General features: G+C 40.1%; 1 protein-coding gene across 1 annotated transcript in view; it reads left to right on the top strand.

Annotated features, from left to right (window-relative positions):
- LOC145984478 (uncharacterized) overlaps positions 1–24136 on the top strand; it is a 68328-nt gene extending 44192 nt beyond the window's left edge. The window contains exon 3 of the mRNA XM_083118137.1: positions 23842–24136. Within this exon, the coding sequence (XP_082974263.1) occupies positions 23842–24000 (159 nt within the window). The 3' untranslated portion in view covers positions 24001–24136. The remainder of the gene's footprint in view (positions 1–23841) is intronic.
- The last annotated feature ends 223 nt before the right edge of the window (positions 24137–24359 follow it).

Below are 24359 nucleotides of genomic sequence, written 5' to 3'. Positions count from 1 at the left end.
AAGTCATGTTGTTATTATTTTTTTTTACTGTATGTTATTTATACACCCCATCCAAATTCTTGTTTCGTGCTCATGGCTATGGTGGTGCCCAATGCTGCAACTCTTTCACCCAAAGAAGCGTCTCTGCTGACGAATCTTTCGAAAGCGGCATGCTCCAATTTCTTGTCTGCTTCGTGACGTGCATCCAGATCGGTGCGAGTGTTGTTGTAAGCGATGTCGTGATCTTTGCATGCAGCGTTCAACGGATTCACACCCTTGTCTCCTCTCTCCAATCTTTTCTCGAGTTTGGTACCCGGTCCGCAGTACTGGTAGCCAGGTAAATGCATCTCGAAAGGTAACTTGTTGATGATGTCGTTCACGAGTCCCTTTCCTTCGGCCACGTTCCAGAATCTCGGAGGCAGCGTGTTGATAATTTTAATGAAGTAACCTATACCCTTGTCGTCGTTCACGATGAAGTTGGAAAGTTTCGTGCTGATCATGTCCACGATGCCAACCTTCTCGTTGTAAAAATTACGATTGCCTGCATTCTCTTCGCCGGCTATCACCAACAATCGGTCCACGAGCTTCCTCACGTCGTCCACCCAAACGAATTCTTTGGGTAACGTGTTGTAGCGTTTGACGCCGCTTCCACTCTTCACCTCGTTCCAAATCGGTTTGATGAGATTCCTGTACTTCTCGCCGCTACTCGATTTCACCCTATTCTGCGAGGCATCGTTGTTCTGGTACATGGCATCCGTCATGATTAGAATTTCCCTGTAACTCTGGTAATCTTCGTCGGTGTAATCTTTCGGCTGCTTTTTTGCAACGAGTTCCCAAAGTCCCACCGTACCCGGATACCTGGTCCAACTGTTCTTCTCGCCTCAATTAACTTTAATGTCGTTGCCTTCGAAGGTGACTTTCGATTTCCCAATCTTCCGCACCACACCGCCTTCGTTGGTTTCCATGCTCGGATACAATCCGAACACTTCATCCTTGTCGAACTTCCCCGTGCTCATGTAGTCTCTTGCCAAAGGTCCCAACTCGATCTTATCCGAAGACGACGAGGTACTGCTTATGGCTTGACGTCGTGCCGGTACGTCCTTCAGTTCGAACGGTGTCGAAGGAATGCTCGAAATGGGCGTGGGTACAGCGTAACTTTTAGCTGCGAGTGATACGAGTTCGTTGATCAAATTTTTATTTTGTTCCGTGACACTTTTAATTTCTTTACCTAGACCGCTGATGGCGTCGATCACAGGTTGATCTTGACGCTTCTTCTCTTCGTAGGATCCGCGATTCTCGGATTTCCAACCTTTGAAGCGTTTCACGAGGTATTCACGCAACTTGAGATTTTCGTCTTCTTGAAATTGACGTTTTGACATTTTGCTATATACGTCGAAATGTTTCTGAAACGTCGAATTCTCAGCCTATACGTTCGGTTCTCCTAGTTTTCTTGCCGTCACCCTCTTGAAACTATTCACTTTTCTAACACTCACTTTTTGTTTGTAATGGTTATTTATATATGCTTGTCGGACGTTTGAAAAAAAAGAACTTTTTTTTCAAATTTTATTTTTTAGATTCTCACGACCTTTTGATTTTTTTGGGGGGGGATTTTCTTCTTGTTGCAAATCTGAAATTTTCCTCTTGTTAGCCTCTGAGACGTCTAGAAAAACGTTTATTTTATTCCTATATTTTCCATGGTTTGCTTTTCGAGTCATGTCAATGGTCACGAATCCGAAATCGTCACTGTTCCAACAGTGGGAGAAGAATTTAGAAAATAGATTGTAATTCATGTCGGCCCCTACGTAATCATCGTGTGCGTGTTTTAAATTGGTGTAGTCTTGTCGAAACAAACATATGAAATTAGCATTATCGCGTAGCAGTTGTTTCGGAACCTTTGAAAAAGTTTGTGCCACGTAGAAACAATCTAATCCTTTGTGACGACCTCGAGTGAAAAAATTACGAATCTCGTTTTGATTTTCCAGGATCATGTCGTCGAACACCACAACGGAATTCTCGAGACAATCGTCCAGTGGAATGATTTCAGATGCGAAAGTTGCAATGCCCAGTCCCTCGTACAGTTTCATAAGTTGCTGGAAAGTCGGTTGTTCGAGACTTTTCGAAAATACGTAGAGGTGTCTGTTTTCCCAGTCTAACCAATTGGGTGCAAGGATAAAATTATCAATGAGCAGTGTCGTCTTTCCGCACTCCGAAGGTCCTACGATCAGACATCGTATGCTGTCGGGGAGCAATTCGCCGTTTCTTTTTTTCGTTCGATTTTCCGAATCAGGTAAACGTTTCACAACATTCCACGTACTCATAGAATCACTTCGTTCGAATCGATCCAACTTGTTCCCGGAAGCCCCAGCCATTTCACCTAAAGTTTGTCACCTCTCTTACGCAAAACTTTTTCGATAAGGTACGTGTCAGGGTATTTAGTTTTAGAGAGTTCCTCCTCGTAGAAGCACCCCAATAAAATTTCACCGCCACTGTCCTTTATTATATACGTGTGACGGTTCCCGGGTAAAACTCGAACCACGGTAAAAAGTTCCGTGCTCCAGTTTCGTGTGAAACCCCTGTCGAACGTTCGCTTCAATTTACTGATCCTCACCTGGTCTCCAATATTGTATTTAGCTCTTTTTGTCGTGGGTGTGTACTTTGGACAGTAAACGCTAGAAATTAAACGCTGCTCGTCGGACTTGGTAACGTCAGCTGGCTTCATGCCTATCGTTCTGTGCACCGTGTGATTATAGTCGTTAATGAGTTCCGGAAGAATGATGACCCACTTGTAGCTTCCCTGAAGCGTGAAGCGTGACCACATGCGCGATTTCAGAGTCCGATTGAATCTTTCCACGATGCTGGCTTTGATGTGACTGAAAGTCGAATAATGTCGAATGTCGTGTTTCCGAATAAACTTTTGGAATACGGCGTTGTAGAATTCTTTCCCTTTGTCCGTGTGCAGAAACCGAGGTCGTCTGCCGCTTGCGCGAAAAATTAATTTGAATGCTTCCGTTACGCATGTTTCCGTTTTGGCTTTCAAAGGTAGAGCCCATGCGTGTGTCTATGACTGTGAGGAGGTACTTGTTGCCCTTGTTCAATTTATGTACATTTTTTAACTTGCCGCTACTCATCTCCACGAGGTCACTTTCCCAGAGATCATCGATGCCCTTGGTTATCACCGCTAAACGTTCGTAGTTGCGGCGTGCAGGTTTATGCAATTCTTCGACGATGGCTTGCCTAGACATTTTTTTTAGAGATTACGTTTGAAGAGAAGCACGAGCGTGATGGGATTCAAAGAGGGTGGCACCTCGCTCGTGTTTTGAATGATCAGCTTATCACCGGCACTCACGTCGAAAACGGTAAGATCTTCGTCTTCGTGTATTTCATATATGTTGTGCGTTTCGTTCCAACGTGCCAGAGGAATGTTTCCTGCTTTCTGGACACCACGATTCGATTTCAACGTCATGGTGGGGACGCTAGCTTTTCTGCCGTGAGACCAGTACGAAAATTCGTTTATCTGAATCGTGCCATCGAGGAGAAACTTGTAGTACGGATGATAAGGATGTAACATGTACAGTTTGTTACCTTCGACGAACGTGGAGACTCTCTGTTGATTGGGTACGCTGTTGATTTCGATGGCTTGCAAGGTGAACAATTTGGCGATTTTAGTGTCGACGCCGAGCAGATTACTGTGAACGTGTCCGAGTTTTTTTTCAATGGGCAACAAATGCTCGACTATGGTATCCGTTATGGCAGAAAAGGACGGTTTGATTTTCACTTCCACGTTCAACTGCTTGTAGTTTTCGTTCAGTTCTTGCAACTTGGCACCGAAAGAGGCCAGCGTCGATTCCTGCGTGGATTCCAGCACTCCAACTTGATCTCTGATGTTGACGACAATGTTCTGAAGGTTCTCAACTTGATTCAATTTCGAGCTTTTCTCGGTAAGATCGATCACGATGCTTCGCATCTCTGTAAACTGCGTGTGAAGATCCGTGACGCTCTGCGAAGTGGGCAACGTCGACACCAGCGAAGTAATTTCAACTCGAATCTGTTCCACGTTTGCCGTTTCCGTTTCCAGTCGTTTCAGCAATCGCGATATGTTCCTTTTCAAAACGTGTAATTCTTTGGAGGTGGGGAGATTGGCCACCGTACTTTCGAGATCGCTCAATTAACTTTTGATGTCGCTCGATTCGGATAATGCCGTCACCGCCGTTTTCAACTTTTCCAAATCTTCCTTCGAAGGCACGCTCGTTCGTAACGATTCCAAGTCACCCTGTATGTTGTCGAGTACGTGATGAAAATGAACAAGGTTCGATTCGACGTTCAAATTTTCTAAATATTCGATCTTCTGCTGAACCGTGCTTAACGTGTCTTGAATGCTCGTCAACGCGCTTCCTTGAGCGTGAATATTTTTAATTTCTTCTTTGATCAACTCCAAGGACGCCTGAAGCGTAGCGATGGTGGTTTGAATGTGTTCGAAATCTTGATAAGCCTCCAATTGAATTTTTATGTTCGCAACGCTTTTACCGATGACCTGCAGTTCGTCTGACGATGGTAGGTTCGTCATTGTATCTTCCAAAGTCTGTAACTTGGATTTAATTTCTTCCAACGTGCTGGTGAATTCTTTTTGTAATTTAGAAACAACGACATGCAAGCGTTCTACATCCATATCATTCACAACGGTTTGAAGTTCAGAGGAATTATTTTCGATTGCGGAAGTTCGTTCTTCGATTTCGAGTTTCAATTTTTCCAAATCTTCTTTTTTTGAAATTGCTGTAATTTGGCCAAATCATTTTGAAGCGAATCCACGCTCAACTGTATATTGTGAACGTTGTCGTAAGAAGATACGTCAACATAATTTTTTATGAGCGTTTTCAGTTCGGAATCGATTTTCAGAATAGGATCGAGACATTGCGTTTGGAGCGTAGCGATTTCCGACTCTAAACTTTTGTTTAAGGTCTCCTGCAAAGCGATCAAATCGCTCCTCAACTTTTTAATTCGAATATCCTACATGAGAATCTCTTCTGCGTGGTCTACACGCTTGGTGTGACCGAAAATGTCGTTAGGCATTTTGTTAACGGTTATTTATAATAGGATAGACGATTCGTAATTCTACGAAGAGAGGAATGAGTTTGTCGTAATCTCCGAGGAGTTCCACGTATAAACAATCTCCTGCTGAAACATCGTACGCCATGTTAGAAAGCACCTTGTCGTGCTTCATTCGAAAAATGTTCTTGCCGGTAGAAATTTTGAGTTTTCGCGCTTCGTTCTCCGGATTCACGGTGATTTGAAGTTTCCCGTCGATCGGAATTTCGTAAAAATGTAAATTGTTATTGAAGACGTAAAACATCTTGCCCACATCATCATCCAATTTCGTCCAAATACTGTTGAGGTGAACGATCAACAGACCGTTGAGTTTGGATAACATGGAAGGTAAGAGGTTATTGGAATTTGGTGGTGCAGTTTCCATGTTGATCTGTTTTCGGAAACCAAAGAGATTCATTGTCCTTGTTAGTTATTTAAATTAAATTTCTACGTGGTGTGCCCCTTTGTAGATCAAATAAAAAGAAAAGAGAAGAGAAGATTTTCCTCTGCAGCGATGCAATTCAAAAGGCTCGAACATGTAATTATGTCATTAGATCACGATGAAGGAAAAAAAAGTAAGAGTTGAATTTAATGAGCCTGGTTTAGAGCGAGCTTAACGACATAATAACGACTTCCAACTTTTCATCGCCTGAGGGCTTCCCTTTTCCTCTTTTCCTCCGTATGTTTTTGGAGAATGGCAAAAGACACAGCGGACTTCATAGCTATGTGGTTACAGTTAACACACGTGACATTGGTCGCTTCCATTGCAGTGGCCTCACTCTCTCGTGTGGATTTGACAATCAAGAACACGTAACTTGTTGTCTCTGGCATCCAATGCTACCTTGGTTACGCGCGTCGTATATAGTTCGTGTAATTTATTTGCAATGCGATGATCGGTGCTAAGTTTTCTTTTACCTTGAAACAGGCATTCTTTGTAGTCTTTCATGCTAAATTTACTGGTACTTATTTTTCCCACCCCTTTCGCTTTCTTGATCTCTTTTTCTTTTGCAATCTTGACGCAGTACATTTTGGCACGAAGCCCTGCAAATTCGCTGATGTAATTACTAGCCGCTTCGTCTTTGAACTTTCCTATGGTCATTTTATTTTCTGACGAATGCAAGTGATGGCCTGATGGTAAGTTGCTAAAATCAAAAAGATGTTTCATCGAACTCAGATCATGTTCGAGGCTTGGTGTTTGGATTAGAAAAACGAAGCTATCCGTGTCAATGTAACATATTTCAATGTTATCTCCATAAAAGTGTTGAAACTGATCGTAGTAGGATTGGTACATGTGCAATTTAGAGAGTTCAAGGACGGTGGCACCTATGGCAATCGGCTTGTTGAGCATCACTTGCTTCTTGTTCTTCTCGACGAATATCAGATTCTTGTCGAAAATGGTGAAGTTTTTGAAGTAGGGGGACGCGACGATCTTCTCGAATTTCTTTTCGTCCGTGACCAACGTTGCGTCGATGTAATTGCGCACGTTCTCCATCGTCTTGCCGTAGATGGTGTTGTTGAATAGTTTGTACAGATCCTTGTCTGCAGGCAATGTTGATTGCGCTCTGCGTTGCGTGTTCTCGGCTATGTAGGGTTCGAGCCACTTGCTCTGTCGGAACTTTAATCCTCTATGTACTTTCTTCAGCTGCAAGCCGTGACTCACGTAAAATTGGAGGAGTCGGTAGTGTAGAACATAATTCCTCTTGTTCTCCACGCTTAGTATTAGTTTTGGCTCCGATCCTCCTCCAGGTGGCTTCTCTTTGGTGGGGGCCAGGGCCAATCCGTGATGTTTCTCGTAAAGCGTTTCGGGATAATCGAGATCCACTTCCAAGAAACAGCCCCATTCGTTATTTTCGCTCCAGTTGAGAAAATCCTTGCAGGAGGGTTCCTCTTCGGTCATCCACACGTAGTCGCTGATGGGAAGACTCTGGGACATGGAATGGCCATACAAGTTGTTGACATCCCATTAGAAGATGTAGGTGTTGGGCTTCGATGCATCGTAACCAGGCGTATGAGGATTGTTTGCAAGAGCATGGCGTCGGGGACATTGGACGATGCCACCGCGTATCGCACTCTCCATGAAGGCATACTGTTCTTTCTCTGCGATGAGTCCCAGTTCCACGTTGGTGTATTTCATCATAGATTCCCAAGTCAATCCCGGCGTCGTGAAGAAATACGCAGGATCCAATTTGTAGATCGAGATGCATCTCTTGCGAAACGATTCGAAAATGTCCATGAGAAGTGTCACGTCCAATTTAAGATAGAGATCGTGATAATCGCGAAAAGTTTGGCAATTGAAGGCCGTCCACACACTACGAGCGTGTTCGTAGTCCTCTTTGGAACAGACGTCCTCCGTGAGATGAGAATAAAATGCCTCCCGGGGTGGAAGTTCCGTCTCGTCAAATTTGTCGAAATCGTTGATGTACTCGTACGGGTAGACGCCCTTGCGACGCAACAGATTCAAATGCTCATCTCCCGAAAACATTTGCTTGTGGCCACAAGATCTTCGTCGCCAAGTTGACTTGCAAGGGTGGCGAGGCTGGAGGACAGGAAATTGTAAGAGTCCAGGATTCTAACTTCCACACTTCCTCCTTCTTCGAGAGGGATCCACACTCTTACTGCAATATACTTCTCGCTCTTTCTAGGGATGATGCTGATTCGAGTCGTGATATTGTACAACTGTTTGATGAACAGATGCGTATCATATTTTTCCGTGTAATGCAGAAACACGGCAACAAAATGCGACTCCTTAATTTTAAGATTGCAGGAATTACAGATGGTGTTCAGAAATAATCCATTCTGATGGTCATGGTGTACGACCTTGTGATTTTCGGGGGTGAAAGCCTGGTTACACCCCGCGCATCTTGTCGCCGTGTCATGTCTTCGTTGTTGTTCCGTTGTTAGAGCAGGTGGAGAAACGTAAGGACCTTTCAGGCTGGGTGCAAGTTCTCTTGCGCATTCCGCTATCTTCTTAACAAAATGTTTTGCCGCATCAGGTCCACAATACAAGATGACATCATTTAATTTTTCTCCGTAGATGGAGAAACTGCAAGGCTCGTGGTGAAAAATTTGTATTGTGCTTGAGGTAGAGGGATCAGGGTTGCAAGACGTCATGGGAACTTGGAAGCTTTCAAAGTCGGCATAAAGGACAAGGGGATGGTGGAGAAGAGCCTGGTGTTTCTGAAATTTCATCTTGGTTCCGGGTTCCGGCATGACATCTTCGGGTTCTGCATTCACGGAGCCAAAACACTTGTGCTGTTCTTTCATCTTCTTTCCCACGCGAAAAATTCTCAAACATCGATCGCAAATTTCAATCTTATCGTGATGCTTGCTGATCTGTCTTCCGACTAGGCGAGAAAAATTGCGAATCAAACTGTAACGACCATCTACAAACAAGAGTCGAATTACATTATTCTGGCTTCTCGCAGGACTTAACACACGAATGTTGCCGCAATCATCAGCCCCAAAGACAGAAATATCGATATCTTCTCTTTTTTCCTCTCTATAGTTTTTTTAAAAATTGATTGATCTTATTCAGGGGCACAGGATAGGAAATTCCTTTCATCACATTCTCGTATCCCCCCTCGTGTCCTCTGTAATTGGACAGACGTTGGGGGTTATTATTAGCTGGGTGTAATGCGGCGATGACAGACCATAAGAAACTCTTCTGATCTTTACTTTCTATGTTTAACACTGCATTTTCTTTTTAATGTCTGGTGCAGCATTTTTTGTTTTTTGAGCGCTGCGTAATGGTTTGAACTTGCACACTCGAAGCTGTAACATGTGGCTGCGACCGCAAAGACTCCATCCACTTCCGCGACCTTCAAAGTCTTCTTGTTTTTGTCCCAGATGCTCAAATAGCAGTGTCACAATCTCGTCAAGATCGTCGTGATTGCCCTCATGTAAGTCTTCGCACCCTACGTAAAAGCTGAAAGTGCTTGTCTTGGACGAAACAACTTTCTCATACAGCAGAGTCAAGACGAGATGAATTTTAACTGCAACATTAATGAGGCAATCACGTAATTGATCAACTACCAGAGATTTCACATTGTCGAGGAAGGTGCTCGAGTCACATTTTTCGTCACGTTCAGATTTATACGTCATGATGCGTGCACTTTTATTCAAAGCACCGCCTTCATGCGCATCAGTGCGAGATTTCTTTGCCGGGGGGACGACATCATGTTCCGGTAGACGACATTTTTTCAAATGCCTAGCAATATTAGGTTTCGAAATTAATTTTCCACACTTGCGACATGCCACTTTCCCGCAAAGACCGGAGGGACCTGCTTGCGATTCCATATTTCTCTGTTATTTATATATACAGAGAAATTTTTTGGGGGTATGTGGTGGTAGGGGAAAGCGCACTGAAACAGAAGGAAAAAAAAGTTGAAAAATGCTAGACATTTTTTTCCTTCCACAAGTGCATATATATATTAGACGCGAAGAGTGTGTGCACTGTTGTAGGAGGTGAAAAGAAAAAAAATGTGTGTCAATTTTTTTTATGATTCCTCTGAATATGTGTGTGTGTGTCAGACGCAAAACAAAATAAATATATATATATCATGAAAAAGAACTTACCTTTTAAGAGAGAGACAGACTTCAAAAAAACTTGTAGCTCACTAAAACTTCCACGATGATATATATATGTATACTGTCAGACAAAACAATTAAGAATACTGAACTGCCACGATTGACGTTCACTATGATAATGATGTACAAAAGGAGAAACTGTTGTGTTATATAGGAACCCCACCCACGCGACCCCTTGGTTAAAACACAATGTCCTAGCAATGAACCCCCCGTTGACCGATTCACTCATGCATGTGGTACAAACGAACAATGCTATACTTTTTTTTCAACCAAAGACTTTTCGATGCGCACAATATCCTGTGGGGGACAAATAGCAATGAACGGGCGTTGACAGTTCCACCCATGCATGTTGTCGATCATTTCCTCGGCCTCTTCCACGCCCCGTCAGGGTGGTGTGTGAAACGGGCGACCCCGTTCTGCGAGAACCAGCACAAAACTCAACCATGCCTGAAACGAAACGGTGGACGCTTCGTTTCGTGCTTGTGATTCCATAAAAATAATACGCGAAAAGGTTTGAAAATTCCACGTGCAACAATGCAGCTTTTTGTTGGTCGAGCATAATATGGATAGGTACTCTTCCAAAGCGGAAGATGCTGCTGTGCTCGCTTCCGCCGCATCCTCCTCTTCCGATTCTATTGTTATCGGGGATTTGGTGGATTCTTCGTTCATGACCGTGGAGGCGGAAAAAATAGATTCTCTTCCGGTGGAAGAGGATGCGAGCTGAATGGGTTCGGGGAGTTGCCGTTGTTGTAGCGGCGGTGGGGTTGCCGAGGCGGGTCGTTTACCGCGGATGCGGGCGAAACTATTATTTCTTGCGCCCTCGAAAAAATAACATTGTTTCCCAATCGAGCACACACGCTTGCAAGAAAGACAAAAAGCTTGCGAGCGAAATTGCGAATCGTTCCAATATGCAGGCTCGGAGCAGAAAAAGCGAGTGAGGTTTTCGAAGCCACGAACGTTCGATTTCCGCATCACCCGCACATATCGCCTCCAAAATTGCGTCGTTAAACGACGATAGTTTCGGAAACGGTTGCAAGATACTTTGCACGTTGTGCGAAAACAATTCCATCTTGGACGAAATTTTTTGGGTTCTTGCCGTACAAGCTCCGGAATGGTTAATATTTGGGGTGATGCTCTCATCGAATCGAAAATCGATTTCAATTTTTCTCTCTCCCACTCTCGAACGACATTCGATATTTTGGAATTCTTTCTCGAACGTTTTGCAGAAAATTTGGATCATTCGAAAGCGTTTGGTCCGTGATGAAGACGTTGCGTTGAGCGATGGAACACAATTTCTCTATAGGGGTTGAAAGATTCGTTCGATCGAGCGTCGCTATCCACGCAAACATCAAAAACTGCGTGAATGCTTTTGGGGAGCTTCGCACAGGATTATCAGTTTGTTTTTCATGGAATAATCTACGTAAGATTCCAGCATCGAGAACGAACAACGTTGATTAAATTTCCGGCAGCATTCGCAAATGTTTTGGTGGGTTGGGCACCACGCACTCCTGGCGGGGTTATAGGGGCCAGGAATCCTAAAAAAACTATTATTATTTGTTTGCTTGCGTCACAATACAGAAATAATGAGAGGCGCGCGCGTGTGTGCGCGTGTGTGGCACATCGTTCCCCTGAGAGGTTTACAAAGGTCACGATATATAAACATGACCCCGGACTTGGAAAATTACGATAAGGTGCATTCATCCTTCAAGGATGAGAGGATGAGAAAGTGCATTTCACTCATCCCTGCTTTTCTTCGCTGTGAAACATCGTCAGCGCAATAAATGAGGCGCGGAACTTGGAGAGAAAGTGAGTTTTTGAGGTTTTGGCGGTCGTGGGGTCAAAAAATGAGGGTTGTGCTGGAAGGTACAAATACTGTACTACTGTCTATCTAAACGAAATGGCACGAAATGTTGAGGTCCACTAACACCAAAATTAAACACCGTGTCCGCGTGGCCAGTGGCCAGTCCTTCCAATCGGCATTTCATTGACTGAATTTTTTTTAGTGAATAGAACCCCATCGCCACTTTATTATCTATCTCTCAACACTGGATTAGATTTTATTTTTATTTTTATTTTTATTTGGTTCATTTTACTTCGCATTTCTGCACTTTTTGGCTAATTTCGAAGATAAGAGTGATGATAAGATTAAATTGATCAAGGGACACTCACAAATAACACCCATGCCCATGCTGAGGTTCTAACCCGAGACCCCTGGCATCGTGGCGCGCTATGCTAACCACTCCACCACAGAGGCCAACTCTTTCAAGACTGGAGTCTTGCTTTGTAGCAGATTGCAATTCACCTTATGATGTTAGGTCACCATCAACAATCTAGAGGTCCAGTTAAACCCCCATAACTGATATGATAAGTTTGCTTGAGTATATTATGGCGTATTAGTATGATTATTAGAAGGCTAATGTGAGCAACTCTTACTTTGAATTTTGGCCTGGAGCAGTCAGGGGATTGCTTTTGTGGCTGGAAGGTGCATCCACCTGAAAGTCCAAAAGAGGAGTGTTAACTATCCTTTAAACAGTATTATTTTTAATTGAATTGTTCGAATTGTTGTTTTAAGTCCACTTTATGCACAGATAGGCTAATCGGGACTGGACCTATAATTTAAACTGGGATACAAAATACTATGTGCGTCCACCGTCTTTCGAACCTGGGACCCCTTGGTTACAAGATTAAGCGTTATCACTATGCTATCGGGGAGGCCCAGTATTTTTTGAATATCTATGCATTACATCTAACCTATTGTTAAAAAAAAATGTTTCAAGCAAAAAATACAAAGAATCACAAACAAAATATTTGGCTTCGTGAAGCTTCTTCCCTCCTCCAAAAGAGAATCCTGGACGTACCACTGCGTTGAAAATATTTCCAATTTCTTCTTCCAGTTACTCTCAGAGATTCAGCCCATCGTGATTAAGTTTCTAGAAGCTACTACACTGATATATAAGTCGATAACAAGAAATGGGAAGGCAGGGTATTTGGGGTAACAATTAATTTCTTGTACAATCATGGACACTTCTGAGTTGCATTGGATGTTAATGGGATTTTTACAACCCAGAAGTTTCCGTGACTGTACAAGTGACGGGGATTAACTGACTATTGTACGTGGCATCATCGTGATATTTTTTTTTTACTAAAGGGGCCCCTAATATTTTAGTTGCAGAAGGGCATCTGAGAATTGCGGAACGCCACTGACTCCAACTAAGTACGTTGATAATCCGAATACATAGATCAATACTTTATATATATATATATATATCAGAAATTACTACAAAATGAAACAATTATTTGAATTTACTTTTAAGACAAAACCCCAGAATTTAACAACTTGCAAATAACTTCACAGTCTAGGAGCTAGTCATCAAAGTCTTAAGAGGTACCACATAGCACTGAACGGTGTTCCCAACCTCTTTCAAATTCTTAATATCGCTTCACGAATAAAAGAGTGCCAATAACTGGGTGGTTTACCCGTTATGAAAAAGAAACAGGTCTTGTGTCATGGAAAAGTCTAAGAAATGTATGCTTAGTGGTATATCGAAAATAAATAGCATCGTCAAAATTATTATTAATATTATCGAGGTTCACTAACATTAAAATTAAAGTCTGGGTTTGTTTGGGCTTTGAAATCAAGGGGTCCCTGGTTCGATATCCGGTGAAAGACCCGTTGGTTCAGTCCCGATTAGCCTATCTGTGCGTAAAGTAGGCTTAAAAAATAATTCAGCCGTGTCCGTATGGGAACTAAATTTTGGGGGTCAACTCGTTCTGATCGGATTTTCCATCAGTGACTTTTTAGTGAATTGAGTCCCGATGCTCTATTGTCTGTCCTTCAACATTTACGCCAGTCATATTTTTTCTAGTAGATTCAAATTGACCTTGTGATGCTAAGTTAACACACACAATGTAACTGCAATGTCATATTTCCTTGATTATATTAGTCGCTATTAGTATTAAATGGCAAATGGTAATGATTTTCCAGTTGAATCTTGACCTGGTGCAGCAAGGGGGTATGTTTTGGGGCTGAAACAGCCAGCCAGTATTTGCTGTCCTTGAAAACATTTCCCCTGAAGAGATTTTTGAATATCTGTGTATTTATGCGCGCAACCTTTATTTTTAAAAGCATTTTATCAAGAAAAAGTTACAAAGGATCATGAACTAAATATTTGGCCGAATGGAACAATCCTGGCGGCACCACTGCGATTTAGTAAAAGTAACTCCTCCTCCGCTTTTCCATCAGATAGACTAATATTATCCTGATTTCGTTTCCAGAAGCTAGTACAAGGGATGATAAGAAGAATGGTTTCAAGGAACACATTTCAATGTAGTTGCAGTAGATGGATACATTGATTTGCATTATTCTACTTCCCTTTTTTTGCCACTTTGGCTAATTTAAGAAGATGGGGAAGAGTGATGGTATGATGAAATTGATTAATGGACACAATGTAAAAATAAGTAACCTGCGACCAGAGGGAGTCTACCAATGAACGTGAGAAAGAGAGTGAGCGATTGATTTCGGGTAAACTCACGCTTTTCGATTGCAGAATTTGGGAGTTTTGACCCGCTTCGAAACAGTAAATGCTTAAAAGCCAAAAATGACACCATACGTATCGTACTCTTAACAACATGATAGTGCGTCGTATGCACAATGTGTGTGTTCACAAAAACAATTAGGTATTTATTTTTGTATCTAATTTATTTATTTATATTTATTTTGGCTTTATATACATGACGAAGTTAAGGCCATTATGTCTTTCCTTCCACTTAACCATCTGCTTCGACATTTTCTTACATAGCCTTTCTAATAAAATAGGAAATAAAAAAATAAAATGATTGAAAGGAATACAAAACGCAAACACAGACACATGGTCACCGTTTCAAGCACATAAACAAAAAGGAAGTACAGGTTACATTACACACACATACACGCGGACTTACGTACAAGCAAATGCATAACATCAAGTCCGTACCCAGGTTCTTTTGAGGGGGGAAGTGCAAAACTATGGTAATATATATATACAGGGTGTCTCAAAATTAATAGGGCAAACTGACACAGTTGAAAGTACGCGATAGTAGACGCAAATGAGTCTCAGTAAACATGGGTCTGCAAACGAACCGTTTTCGAGATAATCGCGAATGTGTGATTACAAAGCCGCCACTAACGTCATTGTTTGTAAACGTCGTCCTAGTTGGTAAAATACCAATAATACAGTATGAAAAATTAGGAGATCTCATTGCTTTTATTGAACATTCTAGTACTTACTTTAACAAAAATACAGCACACTTTAGTATGTTCTACGTTACAATTACTGTACACTCGTACCTGTTAAAAGAGGTGTTCAAAGTGTCGTCCTTCCATCTGGATGCAATACTGTACGCGATTACGCATTGAGTTTTGAATTCTTTCGAACACTCCCGGATCATTTCGGAATTGAGCACAAGCATGTAGTACAATTCTCTGTTCCAGTTCATCAGTCGTGTCAACGGGAGTGTTGTACACTACGCTTTTGAGGTGACCCCAGACACAAAAATCCAAAGGATTTAGATCCGGTGACCTTGGAGGCCACGGTACAAGCCCGCCTCGACCTATCCATCTTTGATGATATTTGCGTATTAGATGTCGTCTCACAGCAGCAGAAAAATGTGTCGGTGCTCCATCATGCATTTACCACATACTCTGACGTGGATCAAGAAGAACATCCTCAAGCAATCCTTGAAGATCATGCCTCAAAAACTGAAGGTTCCTCGGTCCATTGAGTCTTCTTGGAAAAATGTCTAGTCCAATGAGACGATCACCTAGTACCCCTAACCACACATTCGCACACATTATTAGGACGACGTTTACAAACCATGAGTCAGTGGCGGCTTGTAACCATACATTTGCAATTATCTCGAAATCGGCTGGTTTGCAGACCCATGTTTACTGAAACTGTTTTATTTCTATTATCGTATACTTTCACCTGTGTCAGTTTGCGCTATTAGGGCCTCCCCGATGGCGCAGTGGTATCGTCGTCGCCTTGTAATCAAATGGTCCCGGGTTCGATACCCGGTGGAGGCACAAGTGGTTCGGATCCCACTTTAAACTGTAGGTCCAGTCCCGATTAGCCTTACTGTGCATAAAATGGACTTAAAACACCAACTCAACAAGTTTGCCTATATTACTTATGAGACACCCTGTATATATATACGTGTGTATATATATACACACACAAACATAATTGTCATGACATATGTCAATTATTAAATAATTAATTAATATCATATAACCTTATAAATACGTAAATTAATTTGAAACAGTTACAAACTAGCAAATTAATTCCTTTAACAACTTATTCCAAATATCAAGAAATTAGACGATGGGTGAAATGCTCTAATAATTGTTAGATTTTATGTAATTGTTGCTCTCTATTAATAACTAGCTGATTGTCGTGCGTTCCAGGGTATTTATTTATACCAATCTTCTATTAGACAGGAAAATAATAAATTCTAACTATAGTGTAAAGCTATTCATCTTAGCGACCCCGTAAACTATGGATTCCACACTAATATCGGTCGTTTCATGTCACTCCCTTCCCACCCCCAACCCTATGGGTGCCAGGGGTGTCTTGGAGTTGAACGGCAATGGGAGTGTTACTATTCATCTTAGAGAGCTCGTAAACTATGGATTCTACACTTATATCGATCGTTTTCGATTATTTTTACATGTCACTCCCTTCCCACCCCCAACCTTAGGGGTACCAGGGGTGTCTTGGAGTTGAACGGCATTGGGCGTGTCATAATTCATCTTAGCGACCCCGAAAACTATGGATTCCACACTAATATCGGTTGTTTTTTTATTATTTTTACATGCCGACCCCTTCTCACTCACACCTCTAGGGGTGCCAGAGGTGTATTAGAGTTGAACGGCATTGGGAGTGTCACAATTAATCTTAGTGACCCCGTAAACTATGGATTCCACACTAATATCGGTCGTTTTTTTATTATTTTTACATATCAACTCCTTCCCACCCCGACCCCTAGGAGAGTCAGAGATGTATTGGAGTTCAATGGCATTGGAACTGTCACTATTCATCTTAGCGACACCGAAATCTATGGATTCCACACAAATATCGGTCGTTTCGGATTATTTTTACATAGGGGTGGCAGGGGTGTCTTACCCCAACAGTATTTATTTTCAGATTGTAAGTCATATGTGCATCTAGTTTGGTTGAAATTGCTCCAGGCGTTCGAGAGTTAGGTCATTTTTGACATTTTACTTTTCACCCCCTCTCACCCCCATGCCGATAGGTGGTGAACTTGGTGTTGAGCGGCATTGGGAGTGTCACTATTAATCTTGGTTACTCCGAAAACTATGGATTCCACACTAATATCGATAGTTTTATATGTCACCTACTTCTCAACGTCACCCCTAGGGGTGCCAAGGGGTGCCTTGGATTTGAACGGTATTGAGAGTGTCACTATTCATCTTAGCGACCCAGAAAACTATGGATTCCACACTAATATCTGTCGTTTTCGCAACACAAACTCATATCAGTCTGAATGTTAGACATCCCGAGAAACAGCATCGTTGTGCGGGATTGCATTGAGTCACGCGCGTCTGTTTGTGCGGAATTTAATATCGGTCGTTTTTTATAATTTTTACATGTCACCCTCTTCCCACCCACCCTACACTTATGGGTGCCAGGATTGTCTTACCCTCACAGTATTTCTTTAGAGATTGCAAGTGATACGTGTACTAAGTTTGGTTGCAATCGCTCCAGGCGTTCGTGAGTTATGCCGCAACAAACATACATACACACACACACACACACACACACACACACACACACATCCATTTATATATATATGATAATTATCATTTTATAAATTTATTGTGTTATGTTTCTACAAATAAAATGTATAATGTATAATAGTGTAAGTCTGTTAATGGTCTCTCGAAAGGAAATATTTTCTTATCAGAGTTGTAGCTAGAGATTTCAGCACGAGAATAGATATTTGCACCCCATGTACCGAATTTTCACCCTCCTACCTAGATGTAGTTGGCATACTTAGACATTGAAGAAATTTTATGTACCTACTCTTTTCCGTTGAATCCAACAAAAAGAAAATTTAGCATTCAAGAAATATGGCTAATAAAAGGGCAGTCGGTTGTGCATCCAACATCATCTTCTTTCAAGCAATGTGCGGTATTGTTCAAATCTTCAAATTCGATTGCAAATTAGCCTCCTCGATGGCGTATTGGTAACGTCGTCACCTTGTAATCAAGGTTTCCCGGGTTCGACACCCGATAGATGCACATGGCACAGTGGTTCAGATCCCAGTTTAAACTGTAGGTTCTGTCCCGATTACCCTTTCTGTGCATAAAGTGGACTTAAAACATCAATTCAATCGATTGCAAATTAAAGATAACTAGGTGAAGGCAGAAAAGATAAGACATTTTAAGAAATAACGTTTAAGTGCTATGTTTTATTTCTGAAGAAAGGAGGTGAGAAATGGAGGAGAAATAACAAGTCTGTCTAATTTCTGTGTTCAAGGGGACTAAGGTGACAATAGCAACTCCCATCGGAGCAACGGTTCCATTCCTTACTAGTCGAATTTCATATTATTGTCAAATCTTATTTATGACTACAGAAGTACTTTTTAACCCCATGTTGTTACCAGCCCTAAGGAAAGAGAGAGTGAGAACAAAAGATGTATGCAACATTCACACACAGACAGACATCATTCTTAGTGCTTCCTTCTTTGTATGTTTATATTATATTATTCTTAGTAAATATGTTTGAAGTCAAAACTAATTGCTTATCTTTGTTGCTATAACACAAACTCTTACCCTTGGAAAATTTTGATGCGGAAAAATGTTAATAGAACAAGATCTTTGGTGAGAAGGTGAGAGATTCCTCTCCGCCAGGGGAATTCGTACCTTGGATGTGACCACCAACACTATGATAGTATTGCAGCTGGAACTACAATTATAGTGTTGCAATAATGTGCATACGTAATGCAATAGAATCAGCAGCTAAAGAAAGTATAGGATACCATAAACCGAGAAAAAGTAAGCCATGGTTTGATAATGAATGTCATAATCTAATAGAAATAAGAAATCAGGCTAGACTTAGGTGGTTAAATAACTCTGATGATGCAAATCTAAACAATTATAATAGAATAAAGCGAGAAGTTAACCGCACGTTTAGAAGTAAAAAAAGAGATTACTTGAAAAGCAAAATTAACGAAATTGAAACAAACAGCAAAAATAAAAATATCAGAGATTTATATAAAGGTGTAAATGAGTTTAGAAAGGGGTGGCAACCTAAAGTAAACTTGATAAAAGATAAAGATGGTGATCTTCTAGCTGACCCAAACGATATTCTAAATAGATGGAAGAACTACTTTAATGACCTTTTAAATGTTCATATAGGAGATAAATCAGAAGTAAATGAAGTCCACACAGCAGAACCTTTAGTTCCAGAACCTAACTTGACTGAAGTTAAAGATGCAATTAAAGGGCTAAAGAATAACAAAGCACCTGGCATTGATTTAATACCAGCTGAGTTAATTAAATATGGTGGAAATTCATTAATATGTCAAATTCATAAATTAATTTGTTTAATATGGAATAAAGAAGAAATCCCTCAACAGTGGAAAGAATCCATAATTGTTCCTGTGTTTAAAAAAGGTGATAAAATGAACTGCAATAATTACCGTGGAATTTCTCTACTCTCAACAACATATAAAATATTGTCTAACATTATTTTAACAAGACTAACCCCATATGCTAATGAAATTATAGGTGATTATCAATGTGGATTTAAATGTAACAGATCAACTACAGATCAAATTTTTCACATCAGACAGACACTTGAAAAAAAATGGGAATATAATCAAAATGTCCATCAGCTATTCATTGATTTCAAAAAAGCATATGATTCGGTCAAGAGAGATAAATTATATAATATATTAGTAGAGTTTGGAATACCTAAGAAGCTTGTTAGTATGATAAAAATATGCACCAGTGAAACAGAAAGTAAAATTCGTGTGGGTATTAATATGTCTGACAAATTTACAATTCATGATGGGTTAAAACAAGGAGATGCATTATCTCCATTGCTCTTTAATTTTGCCCTGGAATATGCTGTTAGGAAGGTAAAAGAGACTAAAGAAGGACTAAAATTAAATGGTGTGGCTCAGTTGTTAGCATATGCAGATGATGTAGACTTACTAGGGGATGATGTGAATACAATTAAGAATAATGCTGAAATATTTTTCAAAACTGCTAAAGAGATAGGTTTGGAAGTTAACAAAGACAAAACTAAATATATGCTTACAGGCCGAAACCAAGTGTTATGTAATAATCAAAATCTAATTATTGATAACAACTCGTTTGAAACAGTCTCCAAATTCAAATACTTAGGCGTAATATTAACAAATGAAAATTATATTAAAGAGGAAATAAAAAGTAGGCTTAATTCAGGAAATGCATGTTACTACTCTCTTCATAAACTTTTGTCTTCTCGTTTAATATCTAAGAAACTAAAAGTTAAAATATATAAAACAGTAATTTTGCCTGTAGTATTATATGGATGTGAAACTTGGTCCCTTACATTGAAAGAGGAACAGAAATTGAGAGTATTTGAAAATAAGATCCTTAGGAAAATCTTTGGACCTAAAAGGGATGAGGAGACAGGTGAGTTGAGAAGGTTACATAATTTAGAACTACATAATTTGTATTCATGTCCAGATATTATTAGAATAATTAAATCAAGAAGACTTAGGTGGGCAGGCCATGTGGCACGAATGGGAGAGGAAAGAGGAGTTTACAGGATTCTTGTTGGGAAACCTGATGGTAAGAGACCTGTAGGAAGGCCAAGACGAAGATGGAGGGACAACATTGAGATGGACCTAAGAGAAATCGGTAGGGATGGAAAAGAGTATATAGATCTTGCTGAAGATAGGGAAAGATGGAAGGCCTATGTTGCTGCAGCCATGAACCTTCGGGTTTAAGAAGGCTAGGGAGTTAGTTAGTTAGTTAGCAATAATGTGGACCCAAATAACGGAAAAAAAATCAACTCAACAATAACGTCTCCCCCTCTCCCTGACCCGACTATCAGTTATACAGTCGCTTACAGATTGATTGATTGATTGATTGATTTGTTGTTTTAAGACCACTTTATGCACAGTAAGGCTAATCAGGACTAGGCCTACAGTTTAAAGTGGGATCCGAACCACTTGTGCCTAAACCGGGTAGTCGCTTACAGAGAAAGGCTATCAGACGACTTACAACTTGGTGCTTATTGTTTATATTCCATTCTCAAAAGTATTTGAATAATACAATATTCCCTAATCAACAGTGTTTTAAATTTTCTTACAATGTTACCACTGAACAGCCATGATTTGATTTGATTTATAATAAAGATATCGATGTTTACCAAAATATTAGGTCAGTCAAAATGTAAATGCAATCATTTTTTATTATTTTTCACAGCAACAATAGAAAACTTACAATGATATCATATTCCAACATAGTCCCCCTGCACTTCAATACACTTGGTCCAACGTTCCACAAGCTTTCCGATACCCTGAGAAAAAAAGGTTTTCGGTTGAGCAGCAAGACACGTATGCACCGCTTCCTTCACATGTTGATCTGTGTCGAATCGACGGCCTCTTAAAGCATCTTTAAGTGGACCGAACAGATGGTAATCCGACGGAGCGAGATCAGGACTGTATGCAGGATGCTCTAACACCTCGAAGTCCAGATTCTGAAGAGTTTGAGCGGTGTTGGCGGCGGTATGGGGACGCGCGTTGTCATGCAACAAAAGAATGCCTTCCGACAATCGACCTCGTCGTTTGCTTCGAATTGCAGGCTTCAACTTGTTCGAAAGCATATCACTGTATCGTTCACTGTTTATTGTTGTCCCCATTTCCACATAATGTTCCATAATTACCCCTTCTGAGTCCCAAAAAAGTGTGAGCATCACTTTTCCTGCAGAGTGTTGATGCTTGACTTTTTTTTCCGAACTTGTTCGACCGCTTTTGAACATTTCAATCCACTGGTAAACACTTCGCAGCGGTAAAACATTGTCACCGTATTGTGCTGAAAGTCTTCTATGGATATCAGCTCCTGGTACACCTTCAGACCACAAAAAACGGATTACAGAACGCTGTTCTTCTATGGTGCACACGGACAGTGGCGCAGCCATGTTTACTTGGCAACACTGCAGAGCGAACTGAAGTGATGACGCTGTAACCTGCCACAGGCGAAGACAACGATACTATCTATCGGCTTGCGAGCGCAGAAAGCTGTACAGCCAACCTACGGAAGAAAACAAAAACATTGCATTTACTTTTTGACTGACCTAATATATTTGTAAATTAAATTATAGGTATTAGGAATGATTCGTATTATGAAGAACATGTCTGCACGTGAATTAACAAAAGAATGACTTTTTTTTCAAGACTGCAGATCGAATAAAGTCAGAACAGAGATTTCAAATGACGAATTGTCCCGACCAAATTGGGACGTTTGGTAGTGGTAGCTTTTCATAAATGGTTATAAGACTAATATTATTAAACATAGTAGACTGCAGTCTTCTGGAGGTTTTTTATAGGTTCGCATTAAAATATTTCATGGCTCGAAGGGATACTATGGCCCCCTTCCCCCTCTTTGGTACGGGCTTGCATAACATTATGCTTAAAGATAGTCCTAAACGGTATATATGACGATAATTCATCTTAAATATTACATACATAAACTTCTCGTGTCTTACTTTCTTCTTTCATTCTCTGCACCTGCTAATTAGTGTGTGAAGTCAAATATTTAATTTTCATTATTTTATAGATGTAATTTTAACAGATTTTTATTTCAGTTCAAGAATAATGCTTTTAATTGCAGTTAGTGTGAAAACATTCAAATCAAAATAAATTCAAAGCGAAAATGGAAAAAGACTAACTAACTAAGTCTCTAGCCTTCTTAAACCCGAAGGTTCATGGCTGCACCAACACAGGCCTTCCATCTGTCCCTATCTTGAGCAAGATCTGTATACTCTTTTCCATCCCTATCAATTTCCTTTAGGTCCATCTCAACGTTGTCTCTCCATCTTCGTCTTGGTCTTCCTAGAGGTCTCTTACCATCAGGTTTCCCAACAAGAATCCTGTAAATTCCTCTTTCCTCTCCCATTCGTGCCACATGGCCTGCCCACCTAAGTCTTCTTGATTTAATTATTTTAATAATATCTGTACATAAATACAAATTATGTAGTTCTAATTTATGTAACCTTCTCCACTCACCTGTCTCACATTCCTTTTAGGTCCAAAGATTTTCCTAAGGATCTTATTTTCAAATACTCTCAATTTATGTTCCTCTTTCAATGTAAAGGACCAAGTTTCACACCCATATAATACTACAGACAAAATTACTGTTTTGTACATTTTAACTTTTAGTTTCTTAGATATTAAACGAGAAGACAAAAGTTTATGAAGAGAGAAGTAACATACATTTCCTTAATTAAGCCTACTTTTTATTTCCTCTTTAATATAATTTTCATTTGTTAATATTACTCCTAAGTATTTGAATTTGGAAACTGGTTCAAACGAGTTGTTATCAATAATTAGATTTTGATTATTACCTATCACTTGGTTTCGGCCTGTAAGCATATATTTAGTTTTCTTTTTGTTAACTTCCAAACCTATCTCTTTGGCAGTTTTGAAAAATATTTTAGCATTATTCTTGATTGTATTTATATCATCCCCTAATAAGTCTACATCATCTGCATATGCTAACAACTGAGTCACACCATTTAATTTTAGTCCTTCTTTAGTTTCTTTTACCTTCCTAACAGCATATCCTAAGACAAAATTAAAGATCAATGGAGATAATGCATCTCCTTGTTTTAACCCATCATGAATTGTAAATTTGTCAGACACATTAATACCCACACAAATTTTACTTTCTGTTTTACTGGTGTATACTTTTATCAAAGTAACAAGCTTCTTAGGTATTCCAAACTCTACTAATATATTATATAATTTATCTCTTTTAACCGAATCATATGTTTAATTCGGTCAAAAAATGAAAATGGAAAAAGAAAATAAGAAAAACAAAGAAACAATTGCGCCCATACTAAATATAGCACTGAAGGGTATGAGCAAGAAAACTTTTTTCTCACCACTAACACTGATGCTTCTTTTATTTTCTAGAAGAACGGACGTGTTCAGATCCAAGTGACTTGTGCACCCGCATACATTTCCCAGGTCGCCATTCAGGACATAATGCACATTCTTCGTACATGTCGTCAACATGGAATTGAAGTGAAGATGATGTTTCAACATCCCGATTCAAGTGAGGAGGATAACTAAATGTTGCCTATTGATGTGGTTGTATTCCCCTTTTACAGCAACCTAAATCAAATTTGCTGTAAATACCTGTATTTCATGTACATATATGTGCATTACACTTCACTGAGTATGCAGCACATGTTAAGTAATTAATAAAATTTGAAAAGGATACATTATTTGTATTTACAAAACCCAACTAATTATGGTTAGTTGGTGCGCCTAGTATCTAAATATATGCTTGCCCTCTAGGTCACTAGACGTATTAAGCATTGTCACATACAAAAAAAATATTTTCATAAAGTTCTTAGTATTCCATGATCAAAACTCAATACATGTAATTTAATGCTAGGTAATAACCATATAATAGAAGTTTCGTATGT

This window comes from Lepisma saccharinum, chromosome 2 (genome assembly GCF_977018435.1).
Source record: "Lepisma saccharinum chromosome 2, izLepSacc3.1, whole genome shotgun sequence".
Lineage (NCBI taxonomy): Eukaryota > Metazoa > Arthropoda > Insecta > Zygentoma > Lepismatidae > Lepisma > Lepisma saccharinum.
Note: the sequence above shows the minus strand (reverse complement) of the source record. Positions and strands in the feature narration are given on the sequence as shown.